At 42.8% G+C, this 20,391-nt stretch overlaps 1 protein-coding gene and 1 pseudogene across 2 annotated transcripts; one reads left to right on the top strand and one right to left on the bottom strand.

Moving 5' to 3' along the window:
- Positions 1–2,111: 2,111 nt before the first annotated feature.
- LOC148848785 (pentatricopeptide repeat-containing protein At4g21300-like) lies at positions 2,112–5,207 on the bottom strand. The gene has a single exon (XM_088948142.1). The coding sequence runs from the start codon at positions 4,859–4,861 to the stop codon at positions 2,726–2,728; it is 2,136 nt and encodes a 711-aa protein (XP_088804268.1). The 5' UTR covers positions 4,862–5,207; the 3' UTR covers positions 2,112–2,725.
- An 8-nt stretch (positions 5,208–5,215) lies between these two features.
- LOC148848784 (tyrosine--tRNA ligase, chloroplastic/mitochondrial pseudogene) lies at positions 5,216–7,080 on the top strand (annotated as a pseudogene). Its single transcript, XR_016100235.1, has one exon. The product of XR_016100235.1 is annotated as a tyrosine--tRNA ligase, chloroplastic/mitochondrial pseudogene (transcript).
- Positions 7,081–20,391: the final 13,311 nt, after the last annotated feature.

The raw sequence follows: 20,391 nt of genomic DNA, 5'->3' as shown, positions 1-20,391 counted from the left end.
TCATTAAGGAAGTATTGAGAAGAATGAATTTACCTAACAAGTGGGTTGCCATGGTAGCTCAATGTATGGAAACTCCAATCTTCCCTATCAAGTTAGGAGGGGAAGCTATGGGTCACTTCAAACTTAAAAGAGGACTATGACAAGGAGATCCTCTATCTCCCTGCTTATTTATAATTGGAACGGAAGCTCTTACCCAATTGTTGAACAAAAGTTACTATTGGACATATTGAGGGATTCAAATTTGGTAAGCTTTCACAACCAATAAGTCACTTGTTATTTGTTGATGATTGTATTCTATATTCCCGAGCAGAATTGAGACAAGTAAAGAGGCTCAAAGATATAATCATGGAGTTTGAACAAATCTTTGGGCAAAAGGTAAATTTCACAAAATCAAGCATTGCTTTCAAGAAAAATGTGCACAAACAGCATAAATTTTCTCTCTAAAGTGGTTGGTGTTCAGTACTCCAAGGATATAGGTACTTACTTGGGTGCAAAGTTATGGCTTTCTAAAAATGTCTCATTTGACCATAAAAATTTGGTTGAAAGAATTGAGGCAATAACAAACACTTAGAGAGCCAAATTGCTTTCTCAAGCAGCCTGTACTACACTTATAAAGACAGTTTCACAAGCTATTCCTCTCTACACTATGACCACCACAATGCTCCTAAGACAATAACCACTGCAATCGATAAAATTCAAAGAAGCTTTTGGTGGCAAGGGTTATCCACCGACAACACTCTACACAGTCTCATGGGCCATATTTTGTTTGCCAAAATCAAGAGGTGGTCTGGGCTTCTATGATACTCATTAGATGAACAAGGCAATGTTTGGTAAACAAATATGTTGATTACTCTCCAATCCTGATTCTCTTTGGGCAAGTAATATAAAAATTAAATACTTCTCACACACTAGCCCGTTTAAAACCAAGCATATTAGTCGAGCATCACCATGGCGGAGGCAGGTTCAAAAGTTGCTTAGGGACATTCAAGCTAACCTTCTGTGGTTAGTTCAAGATGGTACTTGTATAGATGCTTATTTTGATCATTGGGTTCCAACCATCAGAGGAGGCATTCCTTCCACCTTGCAACCACAGGTGGTGAGTAATATCAAAGTAAATCATTTTCTTAATCCCAATGGAACATGAAATCTTTCTCTACTTCAAAATTCATTTATACAGGATTCAATTGAGTATATTATACAAATAACACCATCCACAAGTGTTGACAATCTAATTTGGAAGATAAATAAGTTGGGTACTTATACCGTGAAATCTACATACTAGACTTTTCTCAATCAAAATCCATCTTCTACTGTGTCCTCCTTTAAATGGTCATTAATTTGGCAAACCAAAATGCCCTTCAAGTACCAAGTGTTTGCATGGAAGGCTCTATGGGGAGGAGTCCCCACAAGAAGTAAGTTGAGACGGTGGAATAGAAATACAGAGGTATCATGCATTTTTTGCAATCATGAAGAAGAGAGCTTTTCATATCTATTTTTCAAATGTGACTTTGCAAGAGCTGTTTGGTTCCAAGCCCAATTGGTATAAACTCCAATATAGTGAATGGTGAACACCTACAATAACTTATTTCGGATTGGCTTTAGTCACTTGGGCTTTTAATGTAGATATCAGATTATGCTTTCTGTCCAAATTTTAAGTACTATATATGATCAGGGAGGCACACAACAAGAAGTTTCATCTAAACAAGGATGTGAATCCCGCTTTTTTGGTGGACAAAGCAAATGAAATAATTGTTGATTCATGTCTCACTCTCAGTCAAGACAAATTAAAGGCATTTCCCCTAAGCCCAATAACTAAGAACCATTATCTTAGTATTCATTGATGGATCTTATGATCAACATGCAAACAATGCATGCATTAGTTTTATCATCAAGAAATCTGATGATAGGCAGATCATTGCAGCCCAAGGGTCAGCTTGCATAGCCATTGACAGTTATGACAGAGCTTCGTGCAGTCATCAAGGGTTTAGAAGCTGCTATAGCGTTGCAATGCCAATCAGTGTGAGTCTTATTGGATGCTAAAGTAATAGTAAAAAAATTAAACCTTCTAGTAATGGAACATACATGGATCAATCAAGTGCATTTTGGACGGATTTTGCATCTCCAAAGTCAATTTAGGAATTTAAAATTCATTTACATATATAGAACTAAGAACACATTAGCTCATCTTTTAGCTTATTATGCTTGCAAATATCAAAGGCACTCTACTATAGATATGTTACCTTGTACAACTTTACTCACAATATAAATTTAATCACCACTCTTTTGCTCCAAGTTGTCTGAGATGCTGAATTACTATCATGCCTATGCCTATAGTAAAGCTAACCAAATTAGCGGATTGGAGGATTGGATGGCGTGCAAAGGTCTTGATTCAATACTCCTCTAAATACCTCAGGCTTGTATAGCTACTATGCAATTACTAAAAAATAGAATCGGTGCACATCTCATGCATGGCGGGTCCTACTCCCAGTCTTAAGGTGAGATGTGCGGTGTTAGATAAGTTGAGAGGGTTGGAACATATTTTTGGCAGGTGATCTCAACCCGATAACTTGAGCCATCTTCGGTTAAAGATTTTAATCTCGACGGAGTCTGGATCTTCTTCTTCTCAATACACAAGATGAGAGTGACAGAATCCCCTTCGATGCAAATGGAGTGATCCCTCGCTCCTAGAACTAGCTGTTGGAAAAGTTGTCTTTACTAGGCCAAGCTAAACAGATTCAAGTTGTCTTTTGATCACGTCTAACATCTCATAGATATTCTTGCTATCAGGATGTCTGGTATCCCCTACCATGAATCTGTGGCTCTCCCCTCTGACCTCCACACTGCTCCATCCGGCCTTCTTTCTCACTCCATCTCTACCGTCCATTTCCAAACTTCTTACCTTTGCAGCATCTTCCCATCTTCCAATCCTCGCATAAACATTTGACAGTGCAACTCTCCACACCTTGCTTTCAGGTTCCAAAGCAGAAAGATTTTCTACAGCTCTCTCAGCTACCGTGACATTGCCAAACAATGCGCAAGCACCCAATAAAGCTCCCCATACAGATGGCCCAGGCCTCAAAGGCGTCCTCTGTATAAAATCCACTGCTTCATCAAGCCGCCCTAACCTCCCTAGCATATCCACCATGCAAGTGAGATGCTCTGTGCTTGGTTGATTGCCATATTCTTTATCCATGCTGTTGAAGTACTGGAAGCCTTCATTCATCAATCCAGAATGCCCACAGGCCGAAAGAACGTGAAGAAAGCTGATTGCATTTGGCTGGTGAGCACTCAACTCCTTCAAATTTGAAAACGTTTGCAGAGCAGAGGTTCCATTTCCATTAATGCCGTATGCTGCAATCATCGAATTCCAAGAACCCAAATCTTTAGTAGGCATGTCCTTGAAGATCTGCTCCGCAAATTCTGCATGGCCTGATTTGCCATACATGTCTATCAGGGAATTTTGAATGAAAACATCATACAGGAAGCCTGACCTAATAAGGTAGCCATGGATGATCTGGCCAAGTTGCAAGGATGCTAATTCTGAGCAAGCTTGGAGCGCAGTTAGAACCGTAACAAAGTCAGGCCCCTTTATGGCATCTCGTCCATTGGCATGTACTTCACGGAAAAGCTCCAATGCCTCAGAAGGGAGACCATTCTTGACAAAGCATGCGATCATGGTGTTCCAGGAGATTACGTCCCTCTTGTTCATCTCTGTAAATATTCTAAACGCAGATTCAGTCTGTTTATTTTCTGCGTACATGTCCATAAGAGAGTTCTCTACAACCACGGAGGGAAAGAATCGGTGCTTGATCAGGTACCCATGTATCTGTTTCCCTTGTCTCAAACACTCCAAGTGACCACATCCCTGAAGAAGATTGGCCATTGTCTCTGGGTTGAGATACCGACAGTCACCTGTAAAATAGAACTTGCCAAAAATCTTCATTCCTTCGAGGAAATAGCCGTTTCTGGAGTATATTTCAACAAGAGAATTCATGACAAGGGTATCCCGACACAAGTCTGATTTTATTATATAACCATGAATCCACATAAATAATCGCCATTCCTCTGATAAAGAACATGCCTGAATCATGCTTATAATCGTTATCTGATTTGGCACAATGCCATCTTCTAGCATGCGGAAGAATAAAACAAAGGCCCTCTCGATCAGTCCATTTGATATACAACCTGATATGGCCGAGGTCCAAGAGACCACATCTCTGCAACTCGAATTGTTCATCAATTTCTCGACACCCAGCAAGAATCCACACTTAGAGTATGCGTCTATCAGACAATTATGTAAAAACTGGTGCTCGACAAAGCCGTTTGCAACAAGATTGCCATGAACCATCTCTGTTAAATCAAAGTTACGGTTCTTCCCACAAGCTTGCAATAAAACGGCAAACGTGAATTCATTAGGGAGGATATTTTCCAACAGCATCTGCCTAAAAATCGATATGATCTCATCGACAGTTCCGTTCTGGCAATAACCCACCATCATTGACGTCCAAGACACGACTGTCCTCTCAGGCATCCAGTCGAACAATTTGGAAGCGTCTTCCAAGCGCCCACATTTTGCATAAAAATCCAAAAGAGAATTACTGACGAATACATTTGAATGGAGCCCAGATTTCAAAACATGCGCGTGGATGCAAAGCCCCAGTTTCAGGTTCCTCGCTGAAGTGCATGAGTTCAGGAGATGTACCGCTGCTCTAGAGTCGAATAATAAGGGTGGCTCTTCTGGAGGGAGTTTCAAATGCAGAGTTTCTTTGTTTGTGGTCTTCTTAGATCCAATTTGCTCCTGGACGTTAGAGAGTTTGAGAATAATGGGAGACACGAAGGGACACTGCGCGAAAGAAAGCATTTGAGATGAGAGAACTCAGTGTTCAAACGTCTTAAAATGATTGACTGGCCTTGGAGTTCGAATTAGATAGCGACCATGATGAACACATAGCAAACGACGATTCAATCAAGGTGGGTCGAAGTGGGAAAAGATAGGTACAAAACCCTTGATTTTGAAATTTGAAAGTCATCAAACATCAATCCATTCCTGGAATTCCCGTAAAATGAGTTTTCACTTTTCCCTCAGAAGTCAGGAGCAGAAGTCTTTCCCGGTATCATGTCTTTTCGGTATCATAGTGGAACCTTGAATTATGACGAACTAGAACCGAGCCGGATCGGTCATGGTTTATTTCTAACTTCTAAGGGCAGCCTTAAACCGTTTCCTTCAGTTATCCGGTTCTGGGTTTCCACGTCTGAATCTCAGATTTCATTTCTCTATCTTCAAAATTTCACTGGTGGCCGGTGATTTGGGTGGCGGGTATGTTTTAGGAGACTGCGGTTGCTGTGTACGCAAGCGTAGCAGCTATGGCAAGCGTAGCAGCTATGGCAAGCGTAGCAGCTATGGCGTCTGCTAGGTTTTTATGCAACAATAATAAGCTCTCTTTCTTGTTCCAAAGTAACCTTCGAACATCCAGGTTTCTCTTGCATAGCAGCAACCACCGTTTTCTCCTCAGGACGTCCCTAAAATCCACCTTCTTCTCTATAAGATGTATTCAATCCACGCAAAGAGCCATTGAAGCGCAAAGCCAAGATTCCGATGTTGTTAGCCGACTTAATGTCGTGGAAATTCTGGAAGAACGGGGCCTCCTTGAATCGATAACCAGCGAGAATCTCAGGTCAGCTTGTTCAAACCCTAATCTCAATCCCTTGAAGGTCTACTGTGGTTTCGATCCCACTGCTGAAAGTTTGCACTTGGGAAATTTGCTTGGAATTATTGTATTGTCGTGGTTTCAGAGATGCGGTCACAATGTTGTCGCCTTGATCGGCGGTGCAACTGGTAGGATTGGGGACCCATCCGGTAAAAGCTTGGAGAGGCCTGAACTGGATGTCGAAACATTAGAGAAGAACACAACAGGTATTGTTAATACAATAACTAGAATTCTGGGTAGATGGGATCAAAATAGAAACTCGAAAGAGGGTCCTAAAGGAAAACTAGCTATGATTGCCGATAATGAGAAAATCAAGAACTCAGGTCTGGGTCTTCATGATTCTTTTGTAATTTTGAATAATTATGATTGGTGGAAGGACGTCAAATTTTTGGATTTTCTAGGTAAAGTTGGTCGATTTGCGAGGGTGGGTACAATGATGGCCAAGGAGAGTGTTAAGAAGAGATTGGAATCCGAACAAGGAATGAGCTATACAGAGTTCACATATCAGTTGTTGCAGGGCTATGATTTCCTATACTTGTTCGAGAATGAGGGGGTTAATGTTCAAATAGGGGGGAGTGATCAGTGGGGAAATATTACTGCTGGGACTGAACTTATTCGGAAGATTCTTCAGGTAGATGGAGCTTATGGTTTGACATTTCCTCTTCTATTGAAGAGTGATGGAACCAAGTTTGGGAAATCTGAGGATGGCGCTATCTGGTTGTCTCCCTCAATGTTATCTCCTTACAAGTTCTACCAGTACTTTTTCTCGTTCCCAGATGTGGACGTGGTGAGGTTTCTCAAGATTCTTACCTTCCTGAATATGGAGGAGATCAATGAGCTGGAAGAGGGAATGAAAAGACCTGGATATACTCCCAATTCTGCTCAGAGGAGGCTTGCAGAAGAAGTGACCCGTTTTGTCCACGGTGAAGAGGGTCTATTGGAAGCCTTGAAGGCAACTGAAGCATTGAGGCCAGGAGCTGAGACTGTTTTAGATTGGAAGACCATTGAAGGGATCGCTGAGGATGTCCCTTCCTGCACTTTGGATTACAAGCAGGTTTTGAATGCTTCTCTTGTTGACCTCTCTGTTTCCACAGGTTTACTAGAGAGTAAGTCAGCAGCCCGGCGCCTATTGAAGCAAGGGGGCCTTTATTTGAACAATATCAGAGTTGAGAGTGAGATAAGGTCTATTGAAGTGGGAGATATTATTGATGGGAAAGTGCTATTGTTATCTGCTGGAAAGAAGAACAAGATGATTGTAAAAATATCTTGAATTTTGATAGTTTTTAGGATAATATTAGCTAAAGCAAGATGAGTATTTTGAATTTTGATAGCTTTATGATAATATTAGCAAGAGCAAGACGAGTATTTTGAATTTTGATAGCTTTATGATAATATTAGCAAGAGCAAGACGAGTATTTTGAATTTTGATAGATTTTTGTATAACATTAGCAAGAACAAGATGTTTTAAGAATATCTTGAATCTTGATAGTTTTTGGGATAACATTATCATATCATTTATTATCCCCGTACGTTTTTATTTCTTATTTTCTTTCTCTAAAGGAAATTTTTAAATTTGTTAGATATCATATTTTGACCCTTCAGAGGGTCTTCGTGGAACCGTAGATGAGTTTTCTCCCATGTAAATCTTGTCAATCAGAAACTTTGTTCTGCACCATTTGCTGCTTCATCTAGAAACTTTGTTCTAATCTTGTCAATTAGAAAGTTATTGTGTTTTTGATGCACAAGACAAGGAGTGACATTTTTGTAATTATGAACAGTATTCTGAGTCACAGAAGTCACTCTATAAATAGATGTATCATCTTCCTTTTGAAGCTAATGAATGGACTAATATTTCTTTAGAGCTTTTTTTCTGTATGGAGTGATTCCTACAAACCCTAGAGTGATTCTAGGACCCCTTGGAGTGATTTCTTGAGATTTCTCTATCTTTTCTCTTTCTCTACCCCTTCTCCTCTCTCTCTCTCTCTCTTAGTCTTGTGTTAGTTTGTTCCAGCCCTACTGCATCATATGGTCCTAACCTTTTAATTTAGTTACAAGGAAAGAGTTTCACAAAATTTCAATTCCATTTTTAACCACCTGTATTTTTCACTGGCTTTCACTTCCATTGTTTATTTCAGTTTATTGCAGTTTTTTTTTTTTTTTTTTGAGTGCTTACTGCTTCTTGTTCTCTAGCATTAGCATATGTTTGCATACTATACTTTGTTTCTTGTTGGTGAGTTATGATATGTGTAGTAATGTATGACAGAAAATAGCAAATTAGAATTTTATAGGTTTCCGACGGTAATTTTTAAGCAGGAATTTTCTATACTTTCCTATGCTGTTTTTTTATGATTTCCTTATTCTTTTTAAATCAGTTTTCTTAATTATTTTCTAACTTTGACATGTTTCTACTTGAGAAACAAAATTTGAGTGGCTAATGGGGAAAGTCTGTAGAACTAGGAAGTGAATTTAAAATCATCATCATCATCTGAGCATTGTTCAAGCTATATGGAGTCAGCTACATGAATCTTGTTTTGCCATTTTGTTCTGTTTAGTGCCACATCCATTGTTATGAGCGCTTAAATCATTTCTTACTACAATCTATGTCCTTTTTGGTCTAATTCTATCAGTGATATGCTCCTCAATCTCTCCTTTTTATAATTATCAAACCAAGATACCAAAAATGATCACATTTAATTATCGTCTCTTCATCACCAATCATAAGTGGAGACAACATGCACTCCTATTATTATTAAATTTACATAGTATATACTCTGTTTTAGTCCTACTTATTTTAAAACCTTTTGTTTCTAAGGTATTTGCTCATAAACTTATTTTTTCATTAAATCCTTCATTAGTTTCATAAATTAAAACTATGTCTTCAGCAAACAACATACACCATGGGATCTCCTCTTGAACATGTTCAATCAGTTCATCTATGATCAGTGTAAATAAATAAAGAGCTATTTCTCAGTTATGTGAACAAGATAAACCGTCAAGTTTCTCATGTTTGTTGAGCACCACCAGTAAAGCCTGGTAGCCACTCTAAATGTAGATTATCATTTGAGTGACTAATTTTCTATTTGACTAATATTGAACTTACTCTTAATCCCAGATCCTGTACTGTCATTTAACTCAATATTTTCTATTATTGTAAAATATATTAGAAAATTCACTCCCCAGTTTATTACTCCACACCTTGAATTTGTGAACATAATCAGCAAACATTTTGTTAGCCTTATTGATTAGATAAATCACCTCTGTATCTTGTTCTCCACATCTTGAATTTGTGAAAGTAGTTAGGCAACATTTTGTCAACCTTAGAAAGAGGTTATTGTATGCAACCATTTCTCAACTTGATGTTTGTCACTAATTATTGATTGAGCAAATCAATACGCTGTACTTATTTCTTTCTTATATTATTTAGCTTTTTTCATTTATGTTAATTTTTTTCCAACATAAGTATGATCTAAAAGTAACTGCGTTACTCCATGTTTTTTCCTCTTAAAATCCCTCTGAAGAAAGCAAAGAAATGTGTTTGTGTGTATCATGCAGGATCAGAGAATAATCTTAACTACTAGCAGAGTTGGGTTCAAAACTCTCTAATTAGCTCCTAAATTGACCATCAATATTCTTCCTCTTAAAAATCCCTCTTAAGAGCAAAGAAATGTTTTTGTGCGCATCATGCAAGACCAGAGAATAATCCTAAGTACTTGCAGAGGAAGGTTCAAACTCTTAGATTAACCTCTATTTGGCCTCTAGATAGGTCAATTTGATGTCAAAACGCATTACGAGGACACTTCAACATCAATGCCATTTTCTAATCACATTAGAAAAAGTGGTGTTTCAGAAAATGCCCTTTTGTTTGATACCGTTTTTCTAAAAAATAAATGTTGCTTCAGACCATGCATTGGAAATCGGAAAAGTATGGTCTGAAAAAGCACTAAATTTAATTTTTTTTTAGAAAACAATTCGTTGCTGTCTGCGATACAATGATGTGATATTAATGTGGCATCATCTTGGAGATTGAATAATATAGACCAATGCTGAAAACAGTTCTACAGAGTCAAACAAAACCAGTACTTTTTTCCTAAAAAACAACCTATATGATAGCACCGTTTCCAAACAAACAAAATACAGTACTTACAACTCAAACATGGTGCTGTATTCCCAGCACCGATGCCAAAAACCTACTTAGTTATTCCAATGTAGTGCCTGAGATATCAATATTGTTTTCTTTTTCTTTCCTGAGTGCCGGTTGGCTTCTGATTCGGTTTAACCAGGTTACATGCCTAATTGATTCTAATAAAGCAGAATTGCATCAACCGTGGTTCCCTTTTCGCTCTTGGACCATTTAGAGAACAGTTTTAGTTATATGGCAGATTTACATTGTCTAGTATTCCCCTCCCCATTGTGCTGGTGCTTTTACTGTTCGAGACAACTCACTCTAATTACATAACTTCATATCATCCGATGCTTCTTCCTCTTTGCCATTTGTGTTTGATTGGTGGGGATGTGTGCGTTTGCAATTATATTGTATTTAGCACTCCTATATACTTTTTTATTTATCATAAGCATGCTTTTCTGGTTCGTTGCCCTTTTCATAGTGGTGATGCTGGGAAATGGGTTGGTCAACTTCCCATTTGGTTAAGAACAATTTGTGATGGTGATTTAGAGTCTGCAGTGGCTTTTTGTCATTCTCATGGTTTTTTTGGTGCTCCCCTGTCGTCGGTGTTCATTTTCTGTTTTTTCCTTCGAGCTTTTTTTAGGGAAATTTCAGATTTTCCCACCTCACAAATTTTAGTCTGTTTTGTACAAGGTGGGAAAATCTGGCACAAGACAAGGGGCTGTACTGTATTAGAGGTTTTAAAAAATAAACTTAAAAAATAAAATTTGTGAAATACATAATTAAATAAATAAATGATTGTCTTCATTTAAAGGGCCTGACTTTGGCATATTTGCTCAAGGAAAGGGGTAGAGGTTGCAACCTCAGTAATGTCTTTATTCTGCATTCTATGGTTTTCGAAGCCGGATCGGACTGGAAAAACCAAGAACCGTTTTTCCCAAAAATTAGATTTTCCTCAAAAATTGTTGATTTTGATCATTTTTTATTTTTTAAAATTTTTTATCAGAACGAGTCGAATATTCAATTTGAACGGTCGAACCATTTGACCCAATAACCGGACGCCTGACCGGTTCAGTCTCTGGGTCGGTTTTAACAACCATACTGCATTCTGCTATATAATGTTAAGGTTGTTATAACAGTATCTAATGTGTCGAAGGATCTCATAACTTTTGTTGGCGTGCGCTAGTAAAGCTGGTACCTTTTGTAAAAATGTATCTATCTCGTAAGATTATTGTATCATTTTCTTATAGCTCCAAATCTGATAGCACCTCTGAAATTTGTTTGCACTAGAAGGTCACATCAGCCTTAATCTCTCGTGGTTTAACTGTCTAACAAACTGCAATGAATGAGTATATAAGACTACTTCTCCATCGACTGGAGGTAGATCTGAATTCTCCCCAAATTTCCTCTCCTTTCCTTTCCTCTTTCTTTTCCCCAAGCAACCATTGAGGAGGTTGAACTCCCTCAAAACAGTTCAGTTCTATCAAATGGTATCAGAGCTTGACCTTCAACCATGCCTACCACTAGATGAGCCCGTGTTGAAGAACGAGTGGATCGAATGGAAGTCAATCTCCACAAACATTCTGGTGATCCAAAGGAGATTAGGAAGGCTTTATCGGCAGTGATGTCACTCTAGTAGAGGGCAAGGACGATGAATCAGAGAGTTTGAGTGCCAGTAGATCAGAGAACGATGCGCCACCAATTGGATGTGTTGGGAAACTAGATTTTCTAGTATTTACAAGTGAGGATCCTATCCCTTGGCTCTATTGGGCAGGGAGATATTTCAAATTTCGTGAGACTTCGGCTCCTCAATGAGTCTTTGTAGCCTCAATCCACTTGGACAAAGAGGCTAGTCTTTTGTACCAGTGGTATCGAAAAAAGCCATCCCCAATTAACATGGTTAGATTTCACCAAAGCCATTGGGGGTAGATATGGACCAACTTGGTTTGTTAACTTAGATGAGCCCTCACCCAATTGAAACAAACTTGATGTGGGGTAGCCCGGCCCAGCCCACGAGTGCCAGACCTGGGGCCGTGATTCGGCATGACAGGGGCTACCTTGCTCCCCTCGTACGGAGCCAACAGAGGAGCACTCCTGCGTCCCCGCAATGCCTGCTGACCGCCCTCGTACGGCATTCATCGGGGATGTCCATCTCTACCTACCACCCGGCAGCTCAAGTATAAATGCGAGGTGCCCCCCCACCAAGTAAAGGACCCTAAATTCTAACTCTTGCTTTACTCCTAAGAGAAGAACTTAACTCCTGGGATCCTAGTGCCTACGAGTGCCCTCTTCAAAGCCCTCTTCGGTACCAAACCCCGTTCCTCTTGCCCTCGTATTAACTTGGCCATTGGAGCCTCTGCCTCGAGTTCCCACCCGCAGCCTCTGACACTTCTTGTCTTGCAGTACCTCGGATTTCAAGGGACTTCGCTACTTAGTCAACAACCCTCGGCCATAAACCCTCGGCTCCTATAGTATTCATAGAGAACAATCCGCCTCGGCCTCGACGTACCTCCTCTAAACCATCAAAGCCTTCGGCTAGCCTTCAGAGCTTGGGAGCAAATTTACCCTGTTGCCCACGACCAAACAGGGTAGCAACAAGTAATGCCGTCTGTGAGAAGCGTTGCTAAGATGATCCTCTAAAACTCTAAAAACTTGAATTCTCCTAAGCTTTGATCACCATGGTACGAAGATCCATGAACAATCAAAACCTGGTCACGAGTGAAGTTCCAGTCCATCCTCAACTGCCTAGAGTACCTCATGCAATGCATGGAACAAGCCTATTCCCAAGCAGGAGGTCCCTCCCGAGGCGACCGCCCTGCTGGGGTGTTAGATCCCCAGGGCTGACATGACCATGACGAGCCCCCAGCACTCGGCCTAGCCGACTCCCAGTGGGCCGAGTTTGTCGAGTTTGGTAGTAGTTGACCCACCAGCCCACCACGAAGGAACAAAGGACCTCCCAGCCAAAGGGAGGAAGAACTAGCAGTGTTCGAAGACAGCTGCCAACCCTCTGAGCAACATCACCGTCGCAGGAGGGATAACACCCAGGACGAAGGCGAGCACTTCAGCCGTTGCAGCGCCCACTCCAAGGCCGAGGGCCGATGCCATGCCTCTCCCCCTCCGGTTTTGGACCTCCGTGACATCTTGAATGACCGCCACGCCAAACGGGAGACATGCGGTCCCGCTTCACAGCACTCTGGAGTCCGAGCCAACCCTCGCCGTGCTCATGAAGACAAAGGAGGGGCGCAGGCTCCAGCCGACCCTTGGATTATGGAGCTATAAGCCGAGCTCGGGGCCATTAAGGATGAGCTCTGACAAGTTCACGAGAGTTGTGCTGACGCCTCAGCCAACTAAAGCATTCTGACGGGAAGAATGGACACCTTCAACCTAGACATCATTTCGGAGTCTCTTCCCCAACACTTTAAGGCTCCCACGCTCAAGACGTATGAGGGGAGCTTCGACCTCGACGAACACCTAGAAGGTTTTAGAGCATTCATGATACTTTATGGGTATTCTGACACCTTGATGTGTCAAACCTTCCAAGCTACCTTTGTGGGGCATCTCGTCGTTGGTTTTCCAGCCTCTCACCTTGGTCAATCGGCTCGTAGGAGTAGTTTACCAGCCTATTCCTTTCTTGCTTCATCAGTAGCAAATGATGTCAGAAAAGTGTGGTCTCGCTGATGTTGATCGAGCAAAAGTAGGGAGAAAGTCTGCGGTCCTACATCGACCACTTCAAAAAGGAAGAGCTTGAGGTTCATGACCTCGACCCCATGGTCTCTATGCACACTGCCATTAATGGGCTTCGTGCCGGCTCAGCCCTGAAGTGCTCCGTCGCCAAGACCCTGCCAAAGACTAAGCTAGAGTTCCTCAAGAAGGCCCAAAATTATATTGCGATTGAAGAGACTTTGGCCGGGGACCACCAGGAAAGGGAAGCCAAGCGCCACAACGGGCCTCCTGAGAAGAAGAGGAAGGGCGAAGACAACCACCACCACAACAACAATGGCAAGAACAACAAGAAGCCACTGGCCTTGACCCTGGCTTACAAGGAATACACGCCACTTAACTTGACCCATGCCTAGATACTGATGCAGATTGGGGAGGAGAAATATGTGAAGTGGCTTAAAAAGATGAAGAGGAATCCCAAGAGGGGAAATCCTAAAAAGTACTGCAAGTATGACCACGACACCGGGCATGATACGGAGAACTGCTACGATTTGAAGAATGAGATATAGTCCCTCATTCGTAGGTAGCAAGCGTCATCGATGTCATTGCCAGGGGCATGGCCTCCTAGCAGCAACACCAGTAGGTAGCAAGCGTCATCGACGTCATCGCCAGGGGCATGGCCTCGGGTGGAGCCTCAACCTTGACCCGCAAGGCCTACGCCAGGCAGTTGAACATCCAGGGGCCAGCCCCAAAGAAGTAGAAGTACATGGATGCTTCGAAGAAACCAAGCTGTCCGAAGGCCCTCATCTTCATAGACGAGGACTTGAAGGGGGGAACAATTCTCCATGACGATGCCCTTGTGGTCACAGAAATCATTGCCAACTACGTGGTGAAGAAGATCTTAGTGGATAGTGGCTCTTCGGCCGACATCCTCTTCTATGACACTTTTGAAAGAATGAAGCTCGTGCTCGAGCGGCTCCAGCCCGCCAATGCCCCCCTCATCAGCTTCTTCGGTAGGGTTATCAAACCGGAGGGAAAAATCACCCTACCCATCATGGTAGGGACCGAGCCGGACTAGGTGAATTGGATGCATGAGTTCCTAGTAGTGAAGGTTGGCTCCCCTTACAATGCAATAATGGGGAAGCCAACCCTTCACACACTAGGGGCAACCATGTCTTCCTACCACCTAGCCCTGAAATTCCCCACCAAGCACGGCGTCAGAGTTGTTCATGGGAACCAACAAATCGCCTACCAGTGCTACGTGGCAACGTTGAAGGGTAAGAACAAGGAGGCCCTATCACTAGAGGGCCTCGACCTCAGGGAGGAGCCAGCGAGCTGAGGCCAGCCGATAAAGGACCTCATCTCAGTCCCCTTAAGATGAGGCAAACCCCAAGAAGATAGTCCACGTCGGATCCAACCTTCCCCCTAAACGCCTATTTGAACTGGTATGTTTCCTCATAACTAATGCTGATATCTTTGCTTGGTCCGCCGTTGATATGCTCGGAATTGACCCTTCAGTCATTATTTGTAGGTTGAGCATGGACCCGATCTCTAGGGCAATTCAGAAAAAGAAAAGGAACTTTACACCAGAGTGATGGAAGGCCATAGGAGAGGAAGTTGATAAGCTACTCGATGTCGGATTCATCTGAGAGGTACATTACCCTAACTGGTTGTCAAATGTGGTTTTGGTGAAGAAAGGTAACGGGAAATGGTGGATCTGTATTGACTTTATAGACCTCAACCGAGCCTGCCTGAAGGACAGTTTTCCTTTACTGAGAATAGACCACCTCATTGACGCCACTGCAAGGTATGAGCTACTTAGCTTCATGGATGCCTTCTCCGGATACAACCAAATAAAGATGCACACAGAGGACGAAGAGAAGGCCTTATTCATCACCGAGCACATCACTTACTACCATAAAGTGATGCCTTTTGGCCTCAAGAAAGCAGGGGCCACCTATCAGCGCCTTGTTAACAAGGTGTTTAAAGATTAAATGGGGAGGAATGTCAAAGCCTACGTAGATGATATGGTGGTAAAGAGCCTGAAAGCCGAGATGCACACCTCGGACCTAGCCGAGACCTTCGACACCTTGTGGAAGTTCAACATGAAACTCAATCCTAGCAAGTGTGCCTTCGGCGTCACTTCAGGCAAATTCTTGGTCTTTGTCATTTCTCAAAGAGGCATCGAGGCCAACCCTGAAAAGATACAAACCATACTAGACATGGCACCCCCTCGTTTTGTGAAGGAGACTTAGAGACTTATAGGCCGAATAGCTGCTCTCAACCGCTTCATGTCGAAGTTGGCTGACTACTGCCTTCCCTTCTTCCGCACCATCAAAAAGTTAAGGGAATTTCAGTGGATGGAAGAATGCCAGCGGGCCTTTGACGAGCTAAAGGCCTACCTCGCCTCACCTCCCCTCCTCACTCAGTCGGCCCCAAGAGAAACCCTCTATCTATACTTACCGGTCGGGGACGAGGCAGTCAGCTCAGTACTAATAAAAGAAGACAGAATGCAGAAGCTGATATACTACATCAGCAATGTCCTTTGCAATGCTGAAACCAGATATCCTAAAGTGGAAAAGTTGGCCTTCACCCTTGTAGTCTCGGCTAGAAAGCTCAGGCCGTACTTTTAATCTTACACTATAACGGTCCTGACAAACCAGCCCCTTAGGTCTATCCTCACCAAACCTAAGACTTCAGGGTGCCTGACCAAATGGGCCATCGAGTTGTCTGAATTTGACATACAGTACCAACCGAGGCCTGCCATCAAAGCACAAGACCTAGCAGACTTCGTAGTAGAATGCACCTTCAGCCAAGCCCCCGAAGATGATGAAACGAATCGCCCAGTCGAGGGGACTCACCCCAAGTGGCACTCTTTATGGACTGTTCATCCAATGCCAAAGGAAGCAGAGCAGGCCTCATCCTTCTCACCCCAGACAACACAATCATAGAGTATGCGCTAAGGTTTGACTTCTCTGCATCCAATAATGAAGCCGAGTACGAGGCCCTCCTTGCTGGTTTGCAGCTTGCCAGGGACCTCGTTTCCTTACATGCCGAACCCTTCAGTGATTCGCAACTGGTGGTAAACCAAGTTAATGGAAAGTACAAGGCCAAAGAGAAAAGAATGTTCAAGTACCTCGCCAAAGTCCAAGAACTGGCCCGCCACTTCCCAATCTTCTCCCTATAGTAGGTCCCACGAGCCAAGAATGCAAGAGCCGATGCCCTTTTTGAATTGGCAAGCACCACAACCCTTGGCCGCACTATCCACATAGAAAAGCTACCTCGGCCCTCTATAGAAGAAGTGCAGGTGGTCCCAGTAGAGGTTGAACCATCATGGATGGACCCTATCATTGATTTCCTATTGACAGAGTGGTTACCCAATGATAGGAATGAAGCAAGGTGACTCTGACGCTAGCAAGCCCACTACACCCTAATGGAGGGAAAATTGTACAGAAGATCCTTCACTATGCCTTACCTCTCCGATGCCTTCGTCAGGAGGAGGGCGAATACATGCTCTGAGAAATTCACAAAGGCATCTGCGGTAACCACCTCGATGGCCGAGCCCTAACCCAAAAAACACTAAGGTAGTGGGTACTTTTGGCCAACTCTTCATAAAGATGCAGCTGAGCTAGTACGGAAGTGTGACCAATGCCAAAGACATGCCAACTTGTGCCATTAGCTAGCCACCACCCTCTTGGCTCTTAGTAGCCCTTGGCCCTTTGCCAAGTGGGGGACGGACCTCCTCGGCCCCTTTCCTCAAGCAACAGGGGGCAGGAAATATCTTTTCGTCGCTGTAGACTACTTCACCAAGTGGGTAGAAGCCAAACCCCTGGCTACCATTACAACCCTAGCAGTTCAGAGCTTCTTCTGGAAGAACATTATTTGCCACTTCGGCCTCCCCCACATGCTAGTCACCAACAATGGGAAGCAATTTAAAAATGCAATGTTTCAGGAGTGGTGTGCCTCCCTCGACATCAAGCAGTAATACACCTTGGTGGGCTACCACCAGACAAATGGCTTGGCCGAGGTTACCAACATGACAATCTTGGATGGACTGAAGACCAAACTAGACTGAGCCAAAGGATTATGGACTGATGAGCTAAACAACATCCTCTGGACATACCGAACCACACCTCGGATGGCCACGGGAGAGACCCCGTTCAACCTGACCTATGATAGGGAAGCAGTTACCCCAGTAGAGATCGGCCAAGCGACGCTCCGAACTTTAGCAAAGCCGAGAACAACAAAGCACTTAGAGTAAACCTGGATCTGTTAGAAGAAGCTCGGAAACATGCACAAATTAGGGTGGCTGCCTACCAGCAAAGAGTGGCCCGCTACTATAACTCAAAAGTGAAAGAAAAACGCTACCAAGAGGGAGACCTCATCCTTAGGAAGGTCATGGTCCCCGAACCCGGTGTGGGAAGGTTGGGCCCCAACTAGGAAGGCCCCTACAGGATCAAGCAAGTCATTGGCCCATCCCTTTTGTTTGGAACATTTAGATGAAAGACCCATCCCTCGGACATGGAACTCAGAGAACCTCCAGATGTACTACAGATGAGTGTAATTTTTTGATGAAGTAATGAATGAATGAAGTAAAGTTCCTCTTCAGCTTCAAGCTTAGTGCGCGTTCTCACTAAGTCTCTAAGACCCCTCGTCTTCGCGACTGGCTGAGACACATAGCCTCTCTTGAGGACCATGCGCTCATGTTGGACCGTCGCCAGGGCATATTACTAATAGCAAACACCCTAACACCTCACCAAATTACCCCAGGACGGTCGAGGCATGTGAGACCTCACACGCCTCACTGCCTGCCTTGGTAGCCGATGGCCTCTTGGTCATCTACACTTAGAGCGATTAACTAAAGGCAACAACCCCGACTAACTCAACGGTTCATCTTAGCCCGAAACCCCAACCTCCTCAAAGCATCACCTCGGCTTCGTCGAAATAACCACTCGGAGAGACGGAAGCCAGGAGAGCTTCGGCTCTGCCTCAGCCCCTCCCCCACAGTTCAACAAGCCATCTTGGCCTTGCCTAAGCAACCATGGAAGGAAGGGAGCCAGGCAAGCTTCAGCTTTGCCTCAGCCTCTCCCCCACATTTCAGTAGGCCACCTCGACCTTGCCTAAGTGAACACTTAGAAAGAATTAGGCTAGGTGAGCCGAAGTTCGGTCGCGTGGCTCTACCTCGGCCTCTCCCTCCTAATAACCTAAGGTGTGCGTATAATGAGCCAGCACAAGCTACTTTTTGTGTGCCTTGTGGTCTCATCGTTGGAAGGGGCAGGGACCTTCGGTGAAGAAAGAGAAAAGTGAAAGAATGGTAGGATCCATCTAATGGACGCCAAGAAAGGTGCGGAATGGGGGGCGATTTTCAAAAATTTCCTACATTCTTCCAACTGGGAATCATATTCCCTAAATTTAGAATACATTATTCAAGAATCCTACTTGAACCATAAACAAACCAGATCTGAACCAAAAGGAAACAGGAAGGATTATACCTGATCCGGAGAAATAATATCTCCCAAAGTTGGTGTTCACGCCCAAAGAAGTAACCAAGATCCGCTTTTGTTGAAGATGACACAGCTGTGGATGGAATGGATCCTAGTGTCTTTCTTCACAAGAACCCTCTAGAAACATTGAACACCGAATCCTAGTGTCTTTCTTGCAAGACTATTATCAAGAACTGCTTTCTTGACTTCCTATTGCTGCAAAAATCCAATCTTCCAACAGGTAGTGGCGGTTGATGTGTGGCTCATTGTGACACTAACAAGTGCACTAGCCGTTCAAGTAATAAAGTAGTGAGTGAAGTATCGTTCCCACGAGGATTTAGGAAACAATTACCAATACTAAATCGAGCACTTCTTATCTGATCAACAAATAAATCAAAACTTTAATGAAAGCTAAAAAATCCTAAATTAAAATCTATCTAAAACATTGGCCCAATTGCCTTCAAATCAGGTTAGAAGAGTAAGCAGTAAATGTCAATCTCAGAATTCAGCAATCTATCAATTTGGATCATTCGAATAAATCATGATTGAGCTTTGGGTTGGTGAAACCCCAAGGTCATGAACAGCCTCTCTCAAGCGCATGTTCATCCTATGCATGAGTGACGGTTCTTCTATCTCTAGCAAGAATCTAATCCCCATGGATGCATTTCTTCAAACACTTCTAAGGCATCAATTCAAATCTGAATTGATCACCAACTGAATTGTGCAAGTTATTTCTAACCTTGCACTCAATTCAGTTCTTGAATAGTAGATCTGAATTCCTAGAGTCTCTCTCAAACACTCTAGGAATTCCAAGCTTTAGATCCATTCGGCCAATCTGAAAATTGCAGATCTGAATTCTCTTTCAAGCAATTCAGATCTTGCAATCTCAGATCTAAGAATTCAGATCTGAGTTTTGAAGGTTAGTTGGCCGAATTAATCTACAATAACACCCTTATTCAAGAAACTTCAAGTACAATTCATGACCATTTGAATGAATAAAAAAGAATTATATTGCTGAACTGAAATTTTACAAGCTGAAATACATCAAGGAAGAATGGAAACAAGGAGAAAGAAGAAAGAAAATATAACAAAGAAACTGAATTCAAATCAAAAGAGAATGAAACTACAAATGATTTATTACAAAAGATCTTTGAATCACAAACCCTCAATTCGAACTCACCTTCTCTTCTAGCTTGCTTGTCTTGAACTTCCTTCAGCCCTTCTTCTTCTTCTTCCTTGCGCCTAGCCTTCTTCTCTTCTCTTCTCTCAAGGTGGCCGAACCTCTAAAAGTGGGAGAGCCTTCCTCTCAAGCAATTGAACACCTCTCTCCCCTTCTAGAGGCCTCCTTATATAGTTTTTCAAGGGGGCTCTTGCCCCTTCTTGAAGCCTCTAGAATGGGGTGTATTACACCCATTTC

This window comes from Nelumbo lutea, chromosome 6 (genome assembly GCF_056320005.1).
Source record: "Nelumbo lutea isolate HS-2025 chromosome 6, American lotus-T2T, whole genome shotgun sequence".
NCBI classification, from domain to species: domain Eukaryota; kingdom Viridiplantae; phylum Streptophyta; class Magnoliopsida; order Proteales; family Nelumbonaceae; genus Nelumbo; species Nelumbo lutea.
This window is presented reverse-complemented; position numbering and strand designations above follow the sequence as displayed.